This window comes from Bufo bufo, chromosome 5 (assembly GCF_905171765.1).
Source record: "Bufo bufo chromosome 5, aBufBuf1.1, whole genome shotgun sequence".
Taxonomy (NCBI): Eukaryota; Metazoa; Chordata; class Amphibia; order Anura; family Bufonidae; genus Bufo; species Bufo bufo.
The window spans coordinates 368,014,852-368,040,285 of NC_053393.1; the positions used below are offsets into that span (position 1 = coordinate 368,014,852).

General features: G+C 41.9%; 1 protein-coding gene across 1 annotated transcript in view; it reads left to right on the forward strand.

The window, feature by feature from the left end:
• The window catches only part of EXOC2 (exocyst complex component 2), a 200,645-nt gene that overhangs the window by 19,087 nt on the left and 156,124 nt on the right, over positions 1-25,434 (forward strand). Inside the window, exons 3-4 of the mRNA XM_040431963.1 lie at positions 3,141-3,267; positions 18,819-18,932. Of these exons, the coding sequence (XP_040287897.1) occupies positions 3,141-3,267; positions 18,819-18,932 (241 nt within the window). The remainder of the gene's footprint in view (positions 1-3,140; positions 3,268-18,818; positions 18,933-25,434) is intronic.

A 25,434-nucleotide genomic window follows, 5' to 3' on the forward strand; every position in this document is an offset into this window, starting at 1 on the left:
CCGTTGAAAGATAGAACATGTCCTATTATTGCCCGCAAATCACGTTCCGTGGCTCCATTCAAGTCAATGGGTCCGCAAAAAAAAACTGAACACATACGGAAATGCATCCGTATGTCTTCCGTATCCGTTCCGTTTTTTCTGAGCCATCTATTGAAAATGTTATGCCCAGCCCAATTTTTTCTATGTAATTACTGTATACTGTACATGGCATACGGAAAAACGGAAAGGAAACGGAGCTCAAAAACGGAACCACGGATCCGTGAAAAACGGACTGCAAAAAACTATAAAAGCCATACGTTCGTGTGAACTAGGCCTAAAGTTAACACAATGGCCCAGATTTACTAATTCTAAAGTTGGCCTAAGCTTAGACAGGCTGTCTAGACCTGCACCAGATTATCACAGGGGCTCAGGCCGGTCACTTTTCTCTTTACTCCATAGCAACTATTGCTTGGCTTACTTTGAGACCGATTTTGAGACCAGATTTGTGGTAAAGTTTTGGAGCAAAATGGCACATTTAGGACCTGCCCCTTTCATGTAAAGCTCCACCCCTTTTACACTAAGCCCCACCCCCTTATCAAGCATGTCAGAAAGTGTTTAACCCCTAGATGCGCCATTTTTAGACAGATTTTTGGAGCAGACACATTAGTAAATCTGGGCCAGTGTAGTTTTGTCTTTTAACAGCCATTTATTCTATAGAAGAAAGGAGAAGGGTAAAGTTATGGGACCTGACTACCACAGGAGTGAATAGATTTCACTTATTGTGAGCCAAAACCAGGTGCGGGTCAAAAACACAGAACTGGCGCAGATCTTTCCATTATATCTTATCTCTGTGTTGGCGCACAATCACTGATGGAAATAACTGAAGAAGATCCAGTGCCCTGCCTAAGCTACATCCAAGACCTCTCCCCAATCTGTACTGCCGTCTACGGATGGATATCTGCCCTGGTTCTGTTCCCTTCTCAAATCCCAAGGCTTGTTGGAAAGTCAGATCTTGACTCATAAGAAGCTACTTCCAATGGGTGGCGCTGGCGAGATGATTCTCTTTCTTGGGAGATACCTCTTTGCACAGTTCTATAGTTTTGGGCTTCCTGTGGATCACCTGGGGGTTGTAACATACCGTACTGACAAACCCCAGGAGATTGAGAGGAAGGCAAAACCCTCCAAATGCTGAATTCAATTTTCAAACGTCTTTTTCTTTCAACCCACTAACTATGTAACTGTGACTGGTAAGCTAATACAATGTGAGTGATCGGTTACATGCACGTTTGTCTAGAAGTGGCCAAGGGTCCTCTGATGGCTGTTTATGGGTAGATGAGGGGTAGAGATGAGCGAACTTCTGTTTTAAGTTCGGCGTCTAAAGTTCGGCTTCCGGTTAGCGGAGGATCCCGATATGGATTCCGAATTCCGTTGTGGTCCGTGGTAGCGGAATCAATAATGGTCATTATTGATTCCGCTACCACGGACCACAACGGAATTCGAAATCCATATCGGGATCCTCCGCTAACCGGAAGCCGAACTTTAGACGCCGAACTTAAAACAGAAGTTCGCTCATCTCTAATGAGGGGCACTGCTCAAAATTAGAATTTCCCTGGCAGGTGAGTCCATAGATTTGTGGTGCTCCCATAACCAAAGTGTTAACAGTGCTGCAGTTCTGTACTGCTTGGCTGAATAGGTCCGTGGGAAGGAATCCTTTCCTGTTTCCTGAGGCTCACAGTTTTTAGTTTTTATCTGTTCCATCCCCCTCCTCACTGAAAGCAGGAAACCCTGCACCATCACCCTGGGAATACTAATCTATGCACAGGCCCCAATTTGCCAGATGTCCTTTTGGCCTCAGTCCGGCTAGTATACGTAGTATATCCCTGTCTACCAGGGGTGGATTGGCCATAAACCCTACAGGGAAATTTCCCGGTGTGGCCGATGCCCAAGGGGCCGCCCAAGTCCTTCTCATGGCCGGCCAGTGGAAGTTTTTGTTGGGGTAGTATAATGTGCCACAATATGGTATTGCTGGCCCTGGACCCGACTACAAAACGGGGCCACTTTAAGTTCCCAGTCCGCCCCTGCTGTCTACTGTGCTACTCCATTCAAGGGCATCCTGCAAAATTAAAAAAATATTAAAACTTTTGTTTTAACATACATAAGAGCTTATAGTGGCATCCGTCTGAAGTATACAATACATGGAGAAATCCTCTGGAGATCTGTCTCCATCGGTCACTAAAAGCGCTGTGTGAATTGACCCTTCCAAACAGGGCAATGTGCTTCAGTTGTTCCAAAAAAGTACTTTTCCTACCAGATCCTTTACGCAGCAGAAAGAGTGTCCAAGCGGAGGTAATCTAAACATTTCTCTCCCTACAGCAGTGGGTCAGTGTATCTTTGTCAGGACCCCACAGAAGTGAGCGGGACTTAACTCTTCTCATGCCTTGCAGACCTCATTGATGACATTTGTGAAAGCACAACCTTTTAAACTTTCTGGGGGAGATTTCTCGTGGTTGGTGCAGTTTGCGCCATAACTCTGGTCTCAACTTTCACCACTTTTATCTCCAGCTCTAAAAGTTAGTTATCGGATGTTGTACACAGCATAATAAATGAGACGTACTGCATATTTGTGACATTTTGCTAGAAATTGCGATATTTTAGGGTGGGTTCACATCACGTTTTATGCCTCCATTTGACATATACGTTAGAAAAAAAACATACAAAACCGTAAAAAAGTGTGTGTGTGTGTGTGTGTGTGTGTGTATGTGTATATATATATATATATATATATATATATATATAATTATTTTTTTACAATGAAACTCTATGGCGAACGGATGCCACTGTATGACATCAGTCTAAGGCATCCGTTTAACATATACGTTTTTTGTGTACGTTAAGCGGATGGTAAAAGTGCGATGTAAACCCAGCCTTAGAGCAGGAAGTAAGGAATATGGCTAGCTCCGAAGGAACCTGTGAATTTTTAACAAAAAGCCACAATTTTGATTACAGCATGCGTGTCAGGGTTATCTTGACAATGTTGCCTATAATTGAACTGTGAGGAGAAGCGGACATCCCTTTTAAATAATTAGCTATCAAGAGGAGAAAATAATCTGTGTCTATGCATGCATGATTAGTTTTTTCACTTTTCGCTTCTTTTTTTTTAGGTATTTTGTATCAGTCGGCAGTATGGGTGGAAGAACAGAATTATTATGACATGCGCACAGACAGAAATAAAGGAATATCTCCTCTATCTCAGAGAACTGGTAATCCATTGGGTATAGATATAGAAAGGTAAGATTTGCATCTATGCCAAAAATGAAATGAATCAATTTGCCTTTTAGAATTCACGTGTTTGATGGAAGAGCTTAGTGTATGATCTTTGCTCCATGCTGAGATTTATAGTTCTGATTTTAAGGGAACCTGTCAGCAGGGGCGGATTGGGAACTTAAAGTGGCCCTGGGAAAAACTAAGTGGCCCCATGTTGTAGGTGGGTCCAAACTCACAGAAATCAGGGCAATACAATTAGACAGACCAGCAATACCATATTGCTACAAAGTAATGCTCAGGCAGCACAAAATACCTCTCCAGAAGCTGTCCCTCTGTGGTGGCCAGCGCCAGTGGTCACGTTCTTCCTTCCACTCCAGTTGCCACAAGATGGCAATACAGTTGGAGTCAGGAGGGCACCTGCGGCCGCTGACCAGTTGCATAAGTTTTTACTATTTCCAGTGTTAATTAACTCATGGAGTGTCAGATCATTACTTACCTGGCTGGCGGCTGTGAGTGGGGCCCAGGTGGCCCTCTGGGCATTTGCCCACCGAGAAGTTTCCCTGTAGGATCTATGGCCAGTCCGCCCCTGTTGGTCAGTACTTTTTGCACCCCTAAACTGCCACCATGGCTTAAAAGGCTATGTACACCTTTTGGGGGCATTTCTTTTTTTATTATTGCATTGTACTCATTTTGAGCAAAAAATATTTTTTTACATTGGTCTTTATTAAAAATATGGCATCCGTTTTTCTGTACAGAGCTGACATGTTCTAGAAGCCCCCTTTAGATTTTCTGTCAGACCAGGAGATGATGGACTCCTTATATCTGCTCTCTGACCTTAAACACCCATTATAGCTCAGTTCTTATCTTATTGATAAGAATGTGGCTTAAATAAGTGTTTATGACATTTTAGTAGTTTAGAGATAAGGTTTATAGATGACGGCACAAATTGAAAGTACCAGTCACACCGATAGAAAAACTGTTAACCCTTTGTGACAGAACAGCTCAATATTTTTAATAAAAGCCAATGTAAAAAATGATTTTTAGCCAAAAATGAGTAGCATGCAGTCATAAAAAAAATTGCCTCTGAAGGTGTACATAGCCTTTAACCATCTCCCGACTGCCTAACGCAGGGATGCGTCCTGCGGGCGGTTGGTTTGTTCCTCCTTGGCGCGTCATCTCGCGAGACGCGAGATTTCCTGTGAACGCGCGCACACAGGATCGGAAGGTAAACAAACTGATCTACAGCCTGCCAGCGGCGATCATTCGCGGTCAGGCAGTAGATGCGATTTTTTTTTTAACCCCTGAAGGGTATATCAGATGCTGTTAACAAAATCAGACGCTGTTTTGTTAACAGCGTCTGATATACCTGCTACCTGGTCCTCTGGTGGTCCCTTTTGCTTGGATCGACCACCAGAGGACACAGGCAGCTCTGTAAGTAGCACCAATCACCACACTACACTACACCCCCCCCCCCCCCGTCACTTGTTAACCCCTGATCACCCCCCTGTCATTGATCACCCCCCTGTAAGGCTACATTCAGACGTCCGTATGTGTTTTGCGAATCCGCGGATCCGCAAAACACGGACACCGCGGATCCGCAAAACACGGACACCAGCAATGTGCTTTCTGCATTTTGCGGATCTGCACATTGCCAGAACTATATAGAAAATGCCTTTTATTGTCCGCAATTGCGGACAAGAATAGGACATGTTCTATAGGCTCTACAAAAAACGCAGTGTTCGCCCGATCAGGCCTGATCTTGTGCGCACACTTGCGTTCAGTCCGCCCCACCGCAGTGACAGAATTATTTTTTTCTGATCACTGCAAAAACACCGTAAAGTCGCTGCGGCGCTATAAAGATCACTTTTGAGGGGCATGGCGAGTTCATAGAAGATTTTTATTTTTTTTGGCACAAGTTAGCGGAAATTTTATTTATTTATTTATTTTTTTCTTACAAAGTCTCATATTCCACTTGTGACAAAAAATAAAATCTCACATGAACTCCCCATACCCCTCACGGAATCCAAATGCGTAAAAATTTTTTGACATTTATATTCCAGACTTCTTCTCACGCTTTAGGTAAATACCCCACATGTGACCCCATTTTGGAAAGAAGACACACCAAGGTATTTCGTGAGGGGCATGGCGAGTTCATGTAAAAAAAAGTTTGGTCACAAGCTAGTGGAATATGAGACTTTGTAAGAGGAAAAAAAAAAAAAAGAAAAATATTTTTCAGCTAACTTGTGCCAAAAATAAAATATTCTATGAACTCGCCATGCCCCTCACGGAATACCTTGGGGTGTCTTCTTTCCAAAATGGGGTCACATGTGGGGTATTTATACTGCCCTGGCATTTTAGGGGCCCTAAAGCGTGAGAAGAAGTCTGGAATCCAAATGTCTAAAAATGCCCTCCTAAAAGATACTCATTGGAATTTGGGCCCCTTTGCGCACCTAGGCTGCAAAAAAGTGTCACACATGGGGTATCGCCGTACTCAGGAGAAGTAGGGCAATGTGTTTTTGGGGTGTATTTTTACATATACCCATACTGTGTGTGAGATATTTCTCTCACACAGCAAGGGTATATGTAAAAATACACCTCAAAACACATTGCCCTACTTCTTCTGAGTACGGCAATACCACATGTGGGACACTTTTTTTGCAGCCTAGGTGCGCAAAGGGGCCTAAATTCCAATGAGAATCTTTACAATTTCACAGGGCATTTTTTACGCATTTGGATTCCAAACTACTTCTCACGCTTTAGGTCCCCTAAAATGCAAGGGCAGTATAAATACCACACAAGTGACCCCATTTTAGAAAGAAGACACCCCAAGGTATTCCGTGAGGGGTATGGTGAGTTCATGTAAATTTTATTTTTTGTCACAAGTTAGTGGAATATGAGACTTTGTAAGAAATAAAATCATTTTCCGCTAACTTGTGACAAAAAGTAAAAACTTCCATGAACTCACTATGCCCATCAGCGAATACCTTAGGGTGTCTACTTTCCGAAATGGGGTCATTTGTGGGGTGTTTCTACAGTCTGGGCATTGTAGAACCTCAGGAAACATGACAGGTGCTCAGAAAGTCAAAGTGCGTAAATTCCCATTTTTGCACCATAGTTTGTAAACGCTATAACTTTTATCCAAACCAATAAATATACACTTATTGCATTTTTTTTTTATCAAAGACATGTAGAACAATAAATTTAGAGAAAAATTATTATAGAAATGTAGTTATATTTGAAAAATTTTACAACAGAAATTGAAAAATGTCATTTTTTTGCAAAAATTTCGGTCAATTTCGATTAATATCAAAAAAAGTTAAAATGTCAGCAGCAATGAAATACCACCAAATAAAAGCTCTATTAGTGAGAAGAAAAGGAGGTAAAATTCATTTGGGTGGTAAGTTGTATGACCGAGCAATAAACCGTGAAAGCAGTGTAGTGCAGAAGTGTAAAAAGTGGTCTGGTCATTAAGGGGGTTTAAGCTAGGGGAACTGAGGTGGTTAAACTGTTTTATACTATTAGTTCCTGCAGTATCTGAAAAAAAGAAGTTTTAGCATGAGGATGCCCTTGCACTCCAAAATATTCACCCCTCTTTCTGGTTGGATTGAGGTCCCTATGACCGAGATACATCATCACAAGCTAGCTCCAGCACCATGCGGCACATGAGCAGTGAAGTGAGTTGTGCTGGCCTCAGCTTTACAACACGGGCAGGTGCTGCAAGAATCTAACGTGAATAGGACTGATCTTGCATTACATTAGGCACTCTCCATAAGGAGATATAGTATCCCCTGAATCCTGAGTAGGCCTCCCACCATGTTAAGCCAGTGCTCTCTCAATCTCATGTCTCAAGAACTGTTTAAAAGGACAAACATTGACCTATAGAAAAGTTACTTTATATCTGATGGCGACAGAGACAGAGCTTGTATTGAGCTAATTTTCATACCCTCTTCCCAGCCACTAAACAGTGTATGGTGTGTTGTGGTTCTTTCTATGAGTTCTGGGAGTCCGATTTCTGCCATTCTGCTATTGATGACCTATCCTAATGGTAGGTTCAGTATTTAAAGTGTAACTGTCATTCTATTTTTTTATTTTTTTTTTGTAATGTGTAGGGGCAGTGATTCTAACCATTTTTGTAATATACTTTAATTACTGATATCGTACATTTCTATTAGAAAAATATCTCTAAATTGTCCCATTTTGAGCCTTAGCAACGCTCCTCTGTCTTCTGTTTACATAACACAGTTAGTGTTGAGCAAGTCTTCACTGTTATTTAAACAGAAAACAGAGGAGCGTTGCTAAGGATCAAAATGGGCCACTTTAAAGCTATTTTTCTAATAGAAATGTACGATTTCAGTAATTAAACTATATTACAAAAATGTTCAGTATCACTGCCCCTACACATTACAAAAATAAAAAAAGAATGGCAGTTAGGCCTCTTTCTCACGGGCATCGCGTGTGAGGGCTGGACAAGATGCGGGTGCGGTGCGGTAAAATGCGTGATTTTTCTGCGCGAGTGCAAAGCATTTTAATGTGTTTTACACTCGTGTGAGAAAAATCGGCATGTTTGGTACCCAGACCTGAACCTGGACTTCTTCACAGAAGTTCGGGTTTGGGTTAGGTGTTGTGTAGATTTTATTATTTTCCCTTATAACATGGTTATAAGGGAAAATAATAGCATTCTTAATACAGATAAGTCAATTAGCGATGGAGGGGTTAAAATTATTTTTTTTTTTTTATTAAACTCACCTCATCCACTTGTTCGCGCAGCCCGGCTTGTCTTCTTTCTTTCTTCTTTGAGGACCTGGGAGGAAAAGGACCTTTTGGTGATGTCACTGCGCTCATCACATGGTCCATCACATGGTCAATCACCATGGTGAGTTTAATTTTTATTTAATTTTTTTAACCCCTCCATCCCTAATTTACTTAGCATTCTGTATTAAGAATGCTATTATTTTCCCTTATAACCATGTTATAAGGGAAAATAATAATGATCGGGTCCCCATCCCGATCGTCACCTAGAAACCATGCGTGAAAATCGCACCGCGTCCACACTTGCTTGCGGATGCTTGTGATTTCCATTCAGCCCCATTCCCTTCTATGGGGCCTGCGTTGCGTGAAAAACGCACAATATAGAGCATGCTGCGATTTTCACGCAACGCACAAGTGATGCGTAAAAATCACCGCTCATGTGCACAGCCCCATAGAAAAGAATGGGTCCGGATCCAGTTCGGGTGCAATGCGTTCACCTCACGCATTGCACCCGCGCGGAAAACTCGCCCGTGTGAAAAGGGGCCTTACACTTTTTAAGTTCTGGAAAGCCTCCTGCATTCTTTATAGGTGTCTATGATATTCTGCTTGTGAAGGTAGATAGGACAACTGGTAGCTTGCTAAGAGTTGCACAAGTGATGACCTGTAAGTTGTTTTTTTTCCTGAATCATATCCAGGTTTTTGTAATGGAACCAGCTTATAAAATGAAATGTCTATGAGTGTAGCACTTGTGTAAAGTAATCTTCAGAACAGCAAGAGGAGACTTTGTGGGTGTGAAAGACTTGCAATCTATCCATCCACTTGGTTTTTGTATCTTCAGCTGGATGTGCCATGTGTATAACAAATGAATCACTTGTTGAAATCCAACGTGTAGTGTCCTGGCTTTACGCCACATCTCTTTGTGTCCTTTTGATTGTATCTCTGCAGAAAGTGTACTGAGCGATGACATAACTTGCTATACATACTTAGCCAGACAAGAGGTTTACGTCAAGATGCCACTTTCCTTACGCCTCTGATGCAAACGTAGTGGTATTTGCATTTTGTTAAGTGTTCTTGTTCTCTTTGTTTCCTGCATACCAAAAGCGAAGCTGAATGGCCAGCCAAAAATACATGGACAGACTGGGTCCACCAGAGATAGAACTGAGCATTGTGTGCAGCTCTATACTCTTTCTTATAGAGGAGGTGGTCAAGCAGGAGACCTCCTTTATCATCCAAGTTCATTCATGTCTAGCTAAGAAAGACTGTACACCTGTAGTAGGAGGAATTTTTGTATAGGGTTTAAAAACTTTTTAACCACCTGTAATATGAAGTTTAAATGGTCACTAACTAGTACAAGAAAGTTTGTAATATATACTATCCGATAAAAATGCCTTGTTTGCCAGTTGTCAGCAATTTTCTTCCTCACCCCCTTTTTTTAAACTAACATTTTCTTTAAGGATAGTTTAACATCGTTGATATCTCTGTTCAGATGCAGTCCGTTTTTACAACTAATCTATTGATTTCAATGGGAATATGCATGTAAGCATTCTATTTCACTGATTATCTGTCCAGGAAACTTCGTAGCATGTGCTACCTTCATTGTTTTTCATGCAGTAATAGTCCATTCAAGTTGATGGGCCAGTGAGAAAAAAAACTGCCAGGACATGGACGGCATACATATATGGTCTGTTTTTCACTTATGGTTGCTAAGTGATGCAGTTTATTTTTCAGTTTTTTTTTCACATACTGTAGATGAAAAACGGATGGCGAGTGAATACAAGTCAGATGTAAAAACAGAAACCCTGAGCGCAGTTGGAGATAAAAATGCTTCAATTTGCACGTCAAACCTCCTTTTTTTTAACTGAAGAGACTCTGCGACTCGTTCCAAGTCGCTCATGTGCAAGAGACCTTAATTCTGCGATAAATCTGTCTTGAGAGACCAAGATGGCTTGTCAGCTCAGTGTACACAAAATTATATCATCCCATAGAAGTCTATGGAAATAGTAAGGAGAGGAGCAGTGAGCACCAACTAACAGTGTTATATCTCAACCCAAGTGCTTTATTCACATCTATACTGCTCAGTACTTCTCTGTAATGTTCTATATTCTGGGTGAGTGATAGACAGAAAGCAGAATCTGCAGTCTCCATATGTAGTCCACGGGTAGACATCATTACAGCTAATCTCCAGCCACCACCTCAGGGACAACTGAAAATTACAAAACATCCAACGATCATGTGCATGCGCTTCTTGATTCCTGTTCACCACCCTAAGCTGCCAGCTTGATATAAATCTAGCAGAGCAATTCCAGCAATGAATGGGGAGATCTCTGGATCCATGTGAGGTACAGGGCTGGTTCTGGCTTTGTTAGAAAGAGATTGTCATGTACTATATGGTGTCTTATTTTCAGTTTTTTACATTAATTATGAAATAACCCCTTTAAGCAAATTATTTTCAAATGTCCCAGTTAACTGGTGGTTTAGGTTTGTTAGATCCAGGTTTGCAGTTTTTGTTACTTTGATGTAGACATATAATATTCTTGTAACTGTTTTAATATTCGGGGATTTAATATTACTTTTTTGCATTCTGATCTGGTCAGCTTGGATGATTGTGGTACGTGTAAATAAATATAAGGTCGGCATTAGTTAGAATCTCGGGTAGTGCATATTACAGATTGAACACTTGGCACGCCAATAATTTCAAATCGCCTTCTCCTTCCAAGACGTGACTCTGATTACCCTAGTCGTATTTAGAACTTACATTGTATACATAAAGCAAACTCGTAATCCCTTTTTGATTTTGCTTACGCTGAGCTGAATGGGAGCGCCATCAGAAATTCTGTTTCCTTCTCTTTCACTTTGAAAGCGATGAACAGAAATAGTCTGAAAACCGTGCGGTTTCTTCCCAACAAGGGTGAGCAAAATCAAATACACAGATTAATCTTCTGATGAAGGTCTTAAAATGAAAGCCAAGGAAACGCCCCGCGTGAAGGTAAAGGAGCCTTTAGTCATTTCTTGGAGAATGTTTATATAAAATGTCCCAAAATTGACTGATAGGAAATCCATTGGGAATGCAGGACAGTGCATTTGCAGACTAGCTGGGTGGCCCGAGTCTGAGGATCTCAACCTTAACTCTTCCCAGTGAAGACCTCAGCAGCGTTTTATTGTTTTAATTTGTCCACATGCTGCTTTTTTAGACGGTTTGTGAGGCTGTGAAAGCAGCCGCAGCTCTCTTACAGATCAGCATTAAATATGGTACATGGAATTTTTCCGCTATGTTTTATATAGGGCTGCAGCTATCGATTTTTTTTTTTAGTAATCAAGTAATTCTATCGATTTAATCGAGTACTGTACTCTAATAAGAAAAAAAAAAATTAAAGAACGTTTTCTTTTATAAAAACTCATCAGACCCCCCTGCCATCAGTTCTCAGCGCCATCAGCTCCCCCCAGTGCCATCAGTCCTCTGTGCCATCACCCCCCCCCCATGCCATCAGTTCTCTATGCCCTCAGCTCTGCAAGTGCCCTGTGTCCTGACAATGTGTCAGGATACAGTGCAGCGCGGTGTGGGCCGGCGGAAAACCACTAAGCGTGAGTAATAGCAAGCGCTTCACTCGCGCTCCGTGGTTACATGACACAAATGAATCTTCGATGCAAAAAAATTTGCATCGAGGATTTTTTTGGGTCGAGTTTCTGGATCGATTTGAGTAATCGTTGCAGCCCTAGTTTTTTATAATCCTATTTATTTGTTTAATATGTTTCAAAATATTATAAAAGTTTTTCTTGACTTTTTTTTTTCTATTCAATATATTTTTTTTAAAATCAGAAATCAAATTATTTTTGCCTTTACCTGTTGGACAGATCAAGGATTCCATCAATTTTTTTGTTTAATAATATTCCAAGTATTTCTAGGGCTGTCCGGCCTTTTAAAATAAAAAATAAATAAATAAAAAAACACTGAAAATGATAATAAAATGATAAAAGAAGTCATAGTTGCGTTACTGATTCACCCCACAACTCCAGTTACAAAGCTTCCCGGTCCGCTGCTAGTCTCTATTTTCTGCTTCCATTCGACAGACATGTGACCGCTTAGCGAGTTATTGACTGTAGTGGTGAGGGCTACAACCAGTGATAGGCTGCAGTGGGCAGAGTGTAGAGACCAGTGGTAGACCTGGGAGGCATTAGTAATGGGGGAGAGGGGGAATTGGTTATGTTGAATTTTTCCTTTTTATCATTTAAAATCTTTCAGTTTATTTTTTTATTTTAATGGCCTATGTGTCATTATTGTCTGTGTGTTTTTTTTTTTTTTTTAGTTTACTTTGTAACAAATGTATTAAATGTTGTAAGTCCGTTCCTTTTCACGCTAATAAGTCATAGTTCCTTTTGACACTAGTAGTACAAATCAAACACACAAATTAGGCCGTTATTACTGTTGGAAACCGTATAGAAAAAATGGGCCACGGAGCTTAAGGCTGGGTTCACAACTGATTGAAAAACCGCTGTTTACTGCGGAAAAGCCATAGGATTTCACCCTCCATTGCAAAGTGTGAAATACACAGGAGAAATCCGCTGTATAAATTGACATGCTGCGGATTTCACATCCGTAATGCCGCACCTTTTTCTGCCGTGTTTTTTTTTTTGTATGCAGCATGTGGATGAGAATTCCGAAATTCTCACCCACTTTGCTGGTTCTGTACTACAATGCTGCGGATTTACCGCACGAATATTTGCGACGGCAAATCTGCAGCTAATCAGTCACATGTGACCCTGGCCTAATATCGGTCTCTTAGTAATAGGATGTGTAAATCTAACAAATCCACACCGTTGACATGCATTGCTAATGGATATATCATATCTACGTTAGATTTCTAATGCTGCGGCATACAGATGCAGAGGTTCTCAAGTACTGTATATGACCCTAGCTGTACTGTTGCTATTCCTTGGGAATATTTTGCATCCTTCGTCCTTCAGATCATACGCGACTATTGTCTTGATTTCTTTTTCCCCTTTTTTCCAATGTAAAATACCGCGTGCACTTAAACAGCTGTTCCTTACAACTGCCGACCCAGCACATGTTTTATTTTTTGTTCTGCCAAATTACGGAGCGGCAGACGCTGAGATCCAGAGCAGCGCTCTCGATGCAGAACTCAAAGCAGTGTTTGTTGTTGTGTATGTTGTGCCGGGTCAATACCAGAGATCAGACCCAGTAATAAAAAAGAATTCTGAAAAGTAAAGTAGGTTCCAAGTCATTTTTAAGCCACCCACTTATTGTCAAAGTAGATCTTCCCACGGCCCAGTTCTTTCTCGTTTCCTGGGATGACATTGCCATCTACTGGAGAACTGACATATCTTAGCGTTTTCGTACATAGCCGTATCTGTCCACACGCTGTTTATTTTTTTTTATTTTTTTGCCATCTCAAATTTCACTTCAAATCTGCGTTGAATCCGAGCGTAAGCAAGCATGTTCTATTCACTGACAGGGCTCTTGAAAGCGGTGGGGACTTGAAGTGCAATCTATATTAGAAGTGAAATCACTTTTCAGAATAATGTGATTAATGGGACACTTCCATTCATATTTCTTTATTACATGTTAAAGGGGATGTCCAGGATTAGACACACATCAATACACCTCTGGTATTGCAGTTCTGCTCTAGTGAAGTGGATTGGGCTGAGCTGCAATACCGGACACAACCTGTGGACAGGTGCGGTGCTGTTTTTGGAAGAAAGCAGCTGTGTTTTTCTAAAACTGGACAAACCTTTAACAACCAGCATGTGGCGATTCTTTGTATTTTCTTTTAATGAAAATAGGTGGATTATTTCCTGGATATTTTGATATCGCTCCATGTATTCTACCTCCTGTCCTTGCCCTTTAAACTTCCTCTTTGTTTGGACTTTTAGGCTCCATTCACACGTCCGCATCCGTTCCGCCATTGTGCAATTTGCGGATCCACAATACACTACGGACGTCTGAATGGACCCTTAGTATGGGAACAGTGTCACTTAACTCTGTCACTACGACCAGAGAGCCCCCATCACACATTACACTAATCAATACAATGTTATCCTATTATGTTATAGAACAATAGAGCTGTCATAAAGTCATCCCACAAGGCTTACCCTTCAGACAACATCTTCCCCTCACAGCAGCAGTAAACTGACAATTACTTGTCTACTTAGGAAGTTTTATTCATGTTGAACAGTTTAATTTTCAGTGGCATAATACTCCCGAAATGAAAGAGGAAAAATGGGAAAAAAAAAAAAAAAAGTTTGTCAATATTGAGTTTAAAAATGCCCTTTTTGTAATGGAAGTGACCCATTAATGGAGTTTTGTGTGAGTCAGGTATTGAAGGTACCTGGTCGGTATGGAAGGGTGCAGTACCACGCACAGTCACACTCTTGTATGGCCCTGCGCCTGTCTAAGCAAATAAAGGGAAACCCTGGAGCCACGTCCCTCTCATTCTGCTGATCAGTGGCGGTATTAGGCTGGGTTCACACGGGCGTTGCGGGAAAATGTGCGGGTGCGTTACGGGAACACCTGCGATTTTTCCACGCGAGTGCAAAACATTGTAATGCGTTTTGCACTCGCGTGAGAAAAATCGCGCATGTTTGGTACCCAAACCCGAACTTCTTCACAGAAGTTCGGGCTTGTGATCGGTATTCTGTAGATTGTATTATTTCCCCTTATAACATAGTTATAAGGGAAAATAATAGCATTCTGAATACAGACTGCATAGTAAAATAGCGCTGGAGGGGTTAAAAAAAAATAAAAAATAATTTAACTCACCTTAGTCCCTTGATCGCGTAGCCCAGCATCTCCTTCTGTCTCCTTTGCTGAACAGGACCTGTGGTGAGCATTAATTACAGGTAAAGGACCTTTGGTGACGTCACTCCGGTCATCACATGATCCATCACCATGGTAAAAGATCATGTGATGACCGGAGTGATGTCACCAAAGGTCCTTTACCTGTAATTAATGCTGTTCAGCAAAGGAGACAGAAGGAGATGCCGGGCCGCGATCAAGTGGACTAAGGTGAGTTAATTTTTTTTATTTTTTTTTTAACCCCTCCAGCGCTGTTTTACTATGCATTCTGTATTCAGAATGCTATTATTTTCCCTTATAACCATGTTATAAGGGAAAATAATAATGATCGGGTCTCCATCCCGATCGTCTCCTAGCAACCGTGCGTGAAAATCGCACCGCATCCGCACTTGCTTGCGGATGCTTGCGATTTTCACGCAGCCCCATTTACTTCTATGGGGCCTGCGTTGCGTGAAAAACGCAGAATATAGAGCATGCTGCAATTTTCACGCAACGCACAAGTGATGCGTGAAAATCACCGCTCATCTGAACAGCCCCATAGAAATGAATGGGTCGGTATTCAGTGCGGGTGCAATGCGTTCACCTCACGCATCGCATCCGTGCGGCATACTCGCCCGTGTGAAAGGGACCTTAAAGGTCAAACCATCTCTAGTCAAAAACTGATATCCTAACAAAAGAATATATAATTAATATTTGTGTAGGGATGCCTGCCCCCCCAACTGGTAACACCCATCTGGACCTTTATTATGCCTGCTAGAAGTTATGAATGAATTGCTAGCAGTTTGCAATAAAGGAAGGGCACAACACAGAGCCATAAGAATAGATGTTCCAGAATTGTTATTACATGGGGAATGCATGACGCTATTAAAACAGACCTTGTCAGGAGCGGTGACAGGTCCTCTTTAAGGTTACGAGTACCCCAAGTATCCTCACCCATGCCTACACTATGGCGGTTTCGCTCAGGAGTCTAAATTGGCAAGCTTTTTTCTGTGTGCTGCAATGATTTACCGTGCTGTGACAAGTTAACGGCCTTGTGCGGTGATTTAAGCCCCCGCTAATTCGCTTCTTGCCATTTGTCAAGGCTGTAAATCAGCTATTACGCTGGAGTCCAAATAAAGCTCTTTTTTTATTTTTCTTATTTCTTAAATAAGTTATGATCTACCAATAAGTAACTGAAAAAATTAGCATTGGGCTTAAGAGATTTGATTTGCAACCACAAAGCGCATAATATGCTAATAAAATAATGCAGCCTTTTCTTCTGAACGGAGTCCAGGTATGACACATGATGGAGTATGGCAGCCGGATTCATGTGCAGTCCTGTAGTGTGATCAGACTCTTCTTCAGCGTTCCCAGCATTGAATAAGTAGAAATTGTTCTAACACCCGTGTATTAGAAGTCAATCACCGCTCTGACCCCCGCTGCCTGGCTCAATGTTAGGTTCCTGTTTTGTCTTTACTCATTACATGACCTGGCCACCTAGGTCCCATTAGGATTGCCCCTCGTAGCATATCCTTTCTTTCCCGAGTGTTAAAGTTCTCAGTGAGGAACATGTCAGCAGTGAGCTATGAAAACATGGGTATGTGGGAGGCCTGATCTCCAGCGCATGAGCTCAGCCAGACAGATCTACACTGTAATCCAGGTTACTTTTCTCCCCTTGCAATTCCCAAGGCTGCATGGGAAGCGGAGAAACTTGAGTCCACATGTCTGTGAGTAATGCACAAATTCTTTAATCTGATTTACTAGTATGGAGGCATAATGGCGAATTCCAGTAAATTGTGCCTGGTTTAACTGGGTGACGCCCAGTTGGGAGCCTTAAAGGGGTTTCCCGGTTTGCATCAATATCCTATAGGATAATAGTTGTAATTTTGTAATGTATTTCTATTACCTTTTTATTGCTCCGATCTTCCGTTCTGGGTTGTGGTCACATGACCATGTCCATGCAGCTCTTTCTGATGTCCATGGGCGGGGCAGTGATAGGGGAGTGTCTATGTAACTAGCTGTAGATAGAGGATAACTAAATAGAACCCTAATACCCCTTTTTAAAGGTGTTTTTCCGGGATTACTATGGCTTTAAACAGATAGGCTCATGTGGTTGCTTGCCTCATGTACATCTTTCCCATGCTTTATATTTTTGGGGACTCTCCTGACCAGTTTTTACCATGTAAATCAGTCACTCTGGTTTGTTACATCCTGTATGAAGCGCTTCCTCTTGATGTATCCAACCAAACCCATGATGCACTTCTCCTTTCTCTGCCACAGCTAGTTTATAGCTCCTCCCCCCAGCTAGTTACATAGCCACTCCCCTATCACTGCCCCTGTTGCTGCTTTGACACGCCCATGGACGTCACAGGAAGTAAGAAAATGCTGCATGGACAAACTCATGTGATCACAGCCCAGAACTGAAAATGGGGACAATAAAGGTACAAGAAATACATTGCAAAATTGCAGCTATCTTCATAAATGATGATTTTATTGTATTTTGATGCAAACTGTAAAACCCCTTTAAGGGTATAGCCACAGTTGACTGGTCTGCAACTGATTTTCAGAGGCAGAAACTCTACAGTGTGTCTGCCGTACTTCCACAGCAGCGCAACCCGCACCAAATAACGTATATTTCACTGTGAAATTTGTCACAAAAATGCTGCGGACTTGTTTGCATTGTAAAGGGTAAAATCTGCAGCACAATTCCCCTTCATAAACTGACATCCTGCGGCTTAAAAATCACCAATATCAAGGTATGTGTGGATATTATTGCAGACATTTTCTGCAGCACATGGATGAAATTTGTTAAAGGGGTTGTCTCTTCTCCGACAATAGGGGCATATTGCTAGGATATGCCCCCATTGTCTTATAGGTGTGGGTCCCACCGCTGGGAACGAAGCCCTGCAAAGTGGTGGCTGGAGGACTCCTGTCCGGCCACCACCACGTGCACTCGCCATAGAAAGGAATGGGAGCGTACCGAGCATGACCGGCCACAGCTCCCATTCACTTCTATGAGCCAGACAAATAGCTGAGCCCTAGAAAATGAATGGAGGGCGGCTGCGCATCCACCACTTTCGGGGCTCCGTTCTCAATATAGGTGCCCCCATTGTCTGTGATGAGACAACCCCTTTAAATCTTGTTAAAAAGTTATGTCTCATTGGCCTCCTGATGAATTCGGTATGGGGAAAAATGCGTAGAGACAGATACTAGGTTGCCATTTGTGCACGTGAGAACTTACTTATGCTCTATTTTTCATACCTTCTTTCCTATAGGGCTAGCTAGGGTGTCTAGGGATAGGCACGAGCACGGAGTACATTTGCCATCAGGGTGTGACTCCTTTAGCAGGGATTAGTCTACGCTTTAAATTAGGGAAAATGATCCTCCTTTAACCCCCTCCCCTGTCCGACATTTTTTTTTCTTTATTGATTCCTTTACACTGGATATCCTGATCTTATATTTTATCTAATAGAATTCTCATCCATTCACTGCTACTGTAAAAACACTGTGGTTTTCTGCATGCAATTCCACTTCAGAGACATCACATCTTTTTCGCCACATGTGGCTGGGTTGTCCACTATCTGCAGGTTTTTTTTTTTTTTAAATCTTAGAACGGCCTCCCAAAGATCAACTCACATGGTGTCTCGCGCTATGACCCCCAGGAATCGGCTATAATCTGTGAGGGAAAACTGGCAGTAAATGTTTTATTTCCCTGTGGTGCCTCCACAGGACGTATGAAGCATTACGCGGTGCCTATTGAAATCAGTTGGCTGTCCTGGTAAAGGCCAGATGTGACGGGTCCTCCAAAGTGCGAGAAGAGTTGTGTGTGCGAGAGATGAGGCCTCTGATGGCAGATGATCCTCTATTAACCCATGATGCTCTCGTAGTGTGACTGAAAATGACTCACTTTACATTACAGTCAATGACAACTAAACAATATGTTGTAGTTTGTTGTTCTGGTGACAGCAAAATGAATGTGTATTTTCATTTCTTGCCTTTTGTGTGCAGTATAAACCTCTTTCTTGTACTTTTGCAGGGAAAAGCTCCCGCACTCGGACATCGAGGCATTGTTTCCTGGAAAGACTGCGGACTTCAATAGGGAGAATTTTTCTGCTACTTGGTATCTGATAGAAAATCACTCAACTGCAAGGTAAATGGAGGTCCTGTCTTGACCGTTTTTATGTTTGTTTGTTTTTAAATGTTTACGTTTAAAAAAAAAAAATTTTTATTATAAAATGTAAAATCAAACCGGATGCATTTTTTTTCTAATTCATGTAAGACTGCGACTCTTAGAGCAGTAGTTATTGGATCAGAATGTTCTAGCTTGTGTGATTCAATTAAATGGTTTTCCCGGGAGTTCAATGGTATCTAAATCTTTACTGAATGATAAAGTAATTAAAAGTTTCAGCAACCACAGAATGAGTTTGGGCTACAGAAGGAGGACTTTTCCAAATATTTGCAGCTACAACATGCTGTAGTAGCTCAAAAATAGGGTTTCCCTAGAGCTAAAGACCCATATAACGGTGTATTCGAAACTGTAGCAAAATGGAAGAAAGATAGGGGAACATATCTAAATTGTATAAAATCCTACATGACAAACGCATGACTTTGCTTAAAATTTTTGGAGAAATGGGAGAGAGACCTCAGGGCTGTTGCCCGTGGGCTGATATATTAAAACTAATTCCAGACATGTCTCCTAGTGAGGCTTGGCGGCTGTCGCAACAAGTAGCAAGTATGTGTGACGTGAAAAGAAAATGATTCATAGTTTTCAAAATTTGTAATAAATATCTGAAAAGTGTGGCGTGCATTTGTATTCAGCCCCCGTAGTCAATCCTTTGTAGGACCACCTTTCACTGCAATTATAGCTGCTAGTCTTTTAGGGTATGTCTCTACCAGCTTTGCACATCCACAGGCTGAAATTTTTGCTTGTTCGTCTTTGCAAAAAAAGCTGAAGCTCAGTCAGATTGGCTGGAGAGCGTCTGTGAACAGCAATTTAAGTCTTGCCAAATATTCTCAATGTGATTTAGGTCTGGACTTTGACTGGGCCATTATAACACATGAATATGCTTTAATCTAAACCATTCCATTGTAGCTCTGACTGTATGTTTAGGGGCGTTGTCCTGCTGGAAGTTGAACCTCCGCCCCAGTCTTTTGCAGCCTCTACCAGGTTTTCCTCCAGGATTGCCTTGTATTTAGCTCCATCCATCTTGCAACAACTTTGTCCAGCTTCCCTGTCCTTTCTGTAGAAAATCATCCCCACAGCATGATGCTGCCACCACCATGTTTCATGGTGGGCATGGTGTGTTCAGGGTGATGTGCAGTGATAGTTTTCCACAATGCATGGCGTTTTGCATTGAAGCCTAAAAGTTCAACTTTGGTCTCATCTGACCAGAGCACCTTCTTCCACATGTTTGCTGTGTCCCCTACATGGCTTGTGGCAGACTGCAAACAGGACTTCTTATGGCTTCCTTTCAAAAATGGCTTGCCACTCTAACATAAAGGCCAGATTTGTACAGTACACAACTAATATTTGTCCTGCAGACAGATTCTCCCACCTGAGCTTTGGATCTCTGTAGCTCCTCCAGGATAACCATGGCCCTCTTGGCTGCTACTCTAATAGTGCTCTCCGTGCCTGGGTTGTCAGTTTAGGTGGATGGCCATGTTTTGGTAGGTTTGTAGTTGTGCCATAGTCCTTCCATTTTCGAATGATGGATTGAACAGTGTTCTGTGAGATGTTCAGACTTTGGGACGTATTTTTTATAACCTAACCATGCTTTACACTTCTCCACAACTTTATCCCTGACCTGTCTGGTGTGTTCTTTGGTTTTCATGATTCTGTTTGATCATTAATGTTTTCTACCAAACCTCTGAGGCCTTTACAGAACAGCTGTAGTTATACCAATAAAATACAAAAAACAGAAAGTCAGTCCTGTGTCCCAACACGGACAGTTACTTGCGCTGCTGCTGGTCCCGGAATGGTGTGGTAGGTCGTTCACACTGGTTTAGACAAATCAAAAGGTTTTGGAACCGCGCTGCTAGAGACTATGTCTCCCGGTCAACAGTGGATAGCAAAAGGGTGTCAGCCGCTCTCCTCGGCACCCAAAGGATCCGATCTTCCCCAGACCTCCTCCTCTGCAGGGTTTAAATAAGATGGGCAGAATAGTGAAGCACCCTTTGCAATCTTTTTATAAAAGGTTTTATTCTACTCACAAAAGTCGGTAGACAAAAGGCATAAAATACAAATCAGTCGTCACGTTCCTGCCCGACCCGGGTTTCGCTGCCTCGCTTCTTCAGGGGCGATAACTGCGCATGCTTGCAGTCGGGCCCTTTATATAGCCTAGCTGATCTCATTACACAAGCCGGTATAGTTCCGGACCATATACCAAAATTCCAAAACAACGATTACAAATCATACATAAGATTACAATTGGTGATCCTTTATATTTAAAACATTAGAATAAGAATAAAAGAGAGTTTCTCTCACTATTACCAATTCATTCATATATATACCCTTTCGGGTTACCGCAATTACATACACTCAGTACATATTTCCAGCCTCCTTCCCAAAATTACTACCCCACATCATAACGGTACCATCTAGTATCCTAAATCCCTTCAACTTTATCTACAGTATCCATAATGCCGTCCCCTAAGCTCCGCCCACTCCTGGGGCGTTGTGCAAATATGCTCCACCCACTCCTAGAGCGTCATTCAGGTACTCTCGGCCCCGCCTCCACCCCTTGACGCCCACATCACGAAACACCACTGTCCAATTGAACAGTCAGGCAAACATGACGTCGCTCAAAGGTCCTTAAGAAGCCAGGTAGAGAAAAGCCGAACGACGTTACTGGTGAGAACACTTTAAAGTATACATGGCTTCAAATCAAATTCTATGTTCAGCCCACTGGGTTGTAGGGTCCCTAGCTGATAGATCCACTCTACCTTTTTCTCTTATTCGCTGGCACAGATTAATAGAAAAGAGGTAGAGTGGATCTATCAGCTAGGGACCCTACAACCCAGTGGGCTGAACATAGAATTTGATTTGAAGCCATGTATACTTTAAAGTGTTCTCACCAGTAACGTCGTTCGGCTTTTCTCTACCTGGCTTCTTAAGGACCTTTGAGCGACGTCATGTTTGCCTGACTGTTCAATTGGACAGTGGTGTTTCGTGATGTGGGCGTCAAGGGGTGGAGGCGGGGCCGAGAGTACCTGAATGACGCTCTAGGAGTGGGTGGAGCATATTTGCACAACGCCCCAGGAGTGGGCGGAGCTTAGGGGACGGCATTATGGATACTGTAGATAAAGTTGAAGGGATTTAGGATACTAGATGGTACCGTTATGATGTGGGGTAGTAATTTTGGGAAGGAGGCTGGAAATATGTACTGAGTGTATGTAATTGCGGTAACCCGAAAGGGTATATATATGAATGAATTGGTAATAGTGAGAGAAACTCTCTTTTATTCTTATTCTAATGTTTTAAATATAAAGGATCACCAATTGTAATCTTATGTATGATTTGTAATCGTTGTTTTGGTATTTTGGTATATGGTCCGGAACTATACCGGCTTGTGTAATGAGATCAGCTAGGCTATATAAAGGGCCCGACTGCAAGCATGCGCAGTTATCGCCCCTGAAGAAGCGAGGCAGCGAAACCCGGGTCGGGCAGGAACGTGACGACTGATTTGTATTTTATGCCTTTTGTCTACCGACTTTTGTGAGTAGAATAAAACCTTTTTATAAAAAGATTGCAAAGGGTGCTTCACTATTCTGCCTATCTTATTTAAACCCTGCAGAGGAGGAGGTCTGGGGAAGATCGGATCCTTTGGGTGCCGAGGAGAGCGGCTGACACCCTTTTGCTATCCACTGTTGACCGGGAGACATAGTCTCTAGCAGCGCGGTTCCAAAACCTTTTGATTTGTAGTTATACCAAGGTGGACATTTATTTACTAATTAGGAGACTTCTGAAGGCAGTTGGTCACGTTGGATTTTACTTAGGGGTATCACAGTACAGGGGGCTGAATACAAATGCACGCTACACTTTTTTTTAGATTTTTATTTATAAAAATTTTTTGAAAACCACTTTATTTTCTTATCACTTCACACATACCGGTAGTTGCTACTTTGTGTTGGGCTATCATATAAATCATGGTTTCTGTAAAGGTTTAGGCATCCTTTAAATATTCATGACTAGTGATGAGCGAACTTGTGTTTTCAAGTTTGGCGTAAAAGGTTCGGATTATCTAAGAATGTCGTTATGGATTCCGCTACCACGGACCATAACAGAATTCTATGACGGCATGCACCACGGAAGGCTATAAGAGGCATTCCATATTGCATTCCGTCATAATAGAAGTCTATGGCCAACATAAACTTCTATTATGACGGAATGCCTTTTATAGGCTTCTGTGGTACATGCCGTCATAGAATTCCGTTATGGTCCGTGGTAGCGGAATCCATAACGGGATTCTTAGATAACCTAAACCTGTACGCCAAACTTGAAAACGCAAGTTCGCTCATCACTAGTAATGAATAGGTGATCCATATCAATTCATGGGAGTCTGACTCTCTACACCCCCACGATCAGCAGTGAGTCGCCCAGAGACTGGTTTGGCTGAAAGCAGTAGCAATAACATTAAAGGGTTAAATTATTTCATTTAATGAAAAATTTTCAAAGAAAGATATTTATACTAAGAAATATGACAAGATTTCAGGAATGTAGAAAGAGGGGGAGACTGGAAATAAGCTCCCAGTTCCCTGTCATGACTTCAGGGACATAGTCAACTTGAAGTAAACTGGTTTTCCTTCGAGTAAACTCGCAACTATGCATTATTATGAGACATTTATTGTGCAATTGGGGTTATTTTATAACTGAAGAAATTGCCTAATTTTGCAACTGCAAATCTTTTGAATGTTGAGAGCCACTTTTTGAGTACGGGACCTGATGGGGCATGTGCAAAATGGTTGTTTCACTGAGACAATCGCTTAAAGGAATTGTCCAGCCTTTACTGTTGGCAGCAGCTTTTTGACACAATAAATGTGGTGTAAACATTTTGATTCTGCCCTAGTGTATTCTGAATGTAAATTAACAAAGAAGAGTCTGGCAGTATCCAGACATATGCAGTGCTCAGATGCAGCCAAGGCACTTTGCTTCACTGCGCATGCACCAGATGCCGCCAGACTCTTCCCTAGTAATTGTCATATAGCGTTGTGTGTTTTTAGACTAAATGGACAATTGTGGGAGGGGCATGTGTAACACTAAACTTCAGCTTTATAACAACTATAGGTCCCCTAAAATCTAGTAAAATCTCTGAGGGTAAAAAAAAAATATATTGAAAATGATGAAGATGTGAGACACAACGTATATTAGAAAATCGTAGAACTTTTAATTTATACTGTCTTGGCCACTAGGGGTCTTACTTCCACCTAAGTTGCAGTCCACTGCCTGTTGTTCGGCTACATCCGTCTTCTGTAACAGAGACATAGAAGATTCACAGGAAATGGTGGCATGTCAGAGCTATCTGAACTTCTGAGCCTTAAAGAAGCAGTGCCTCTACACAGCTTTTGAAGGGCAGAGTAGCTCCTGTATGTCTCCCCTCCTTATCAGCTTTCTGAGCTCCCTAGAAGAGAACAAACATAGTGGGAAGTGAGGTCATTGCATACAGTGCCGGTAGGTTCAACAGAAGGGAGATGCCCCCTGCTTGTGAGAGAAATGCATCTAACTATGCAAGTGAAACAGGGAATAATATGGCTTAGGAAGTCATTAGGGAAGCCTAAAAAAGACCTGCCTCTTCAGTTACAAATGTACAATAAAGCACAGCCATTATGCAAACTTTTTTTCTTTTTTAAAACTCAGGTACGCTTTAAGGATTAACTAAATCCCCCTTTACGTTACTCTCTTGGCATTCTACACTTGTAAGGTTACTTTCACACTTGCGTTTTTCTTTTCAGGCATAGAGTTCCTAGGGGCTCTATACCGGAAAAGAACTGATCAGTTTTATCCCCATGCATTCTGAATGGAGAGCAATCCCTTCGGGATGCATTAGGATGTCTTTTTGACTGATCAGGCCAAAGATAAAACCGCAGCATGCTACGGTTTTATCTCTGGGCAAAAAAACTGAAAACCTGCCCATAGGAATGTATTAGTGCCGGATCCGGCATTCAAAATGCCGGATCTGTCCTTCCGGTCTGCGCATGCCCAGACTGGTAAAAATGTGAAAAAAAATTGTAACGGATCAGTTTGTCCGTATGACAAATGGACATACGGATCCGTTCTTGCAATGCATTTGTAAGACTGATCAGAATCCTGATCAGTCTTAAAATGCATTCAGCTGGAATACGTTTTGTCGGCAGGCAGTTCCGTCGCTGGATGACTCTGCTGCAAGTGTGAAAATAGCCTAAGTGTCACTGTGATAATTATTACGTTTGGTTATCTTTTACTAGTAAGGCTGCATTCATAGCATTTAGCCCTCTGCAGTGCTTTCTGTTGAGGGTATACGTCTGAATATCTGACTTTACCCAGACTTTAATAGGTTAAAGGAGTTCAAATGATTCATCTTTGGATTCTGTTTTACCTGCTCTCTGTTCCTTTTTTGGCATTTCTGCCAGACAGAATAACGTGGTAGACTGCTCAATTCTATCCAGTGAAAATGCCA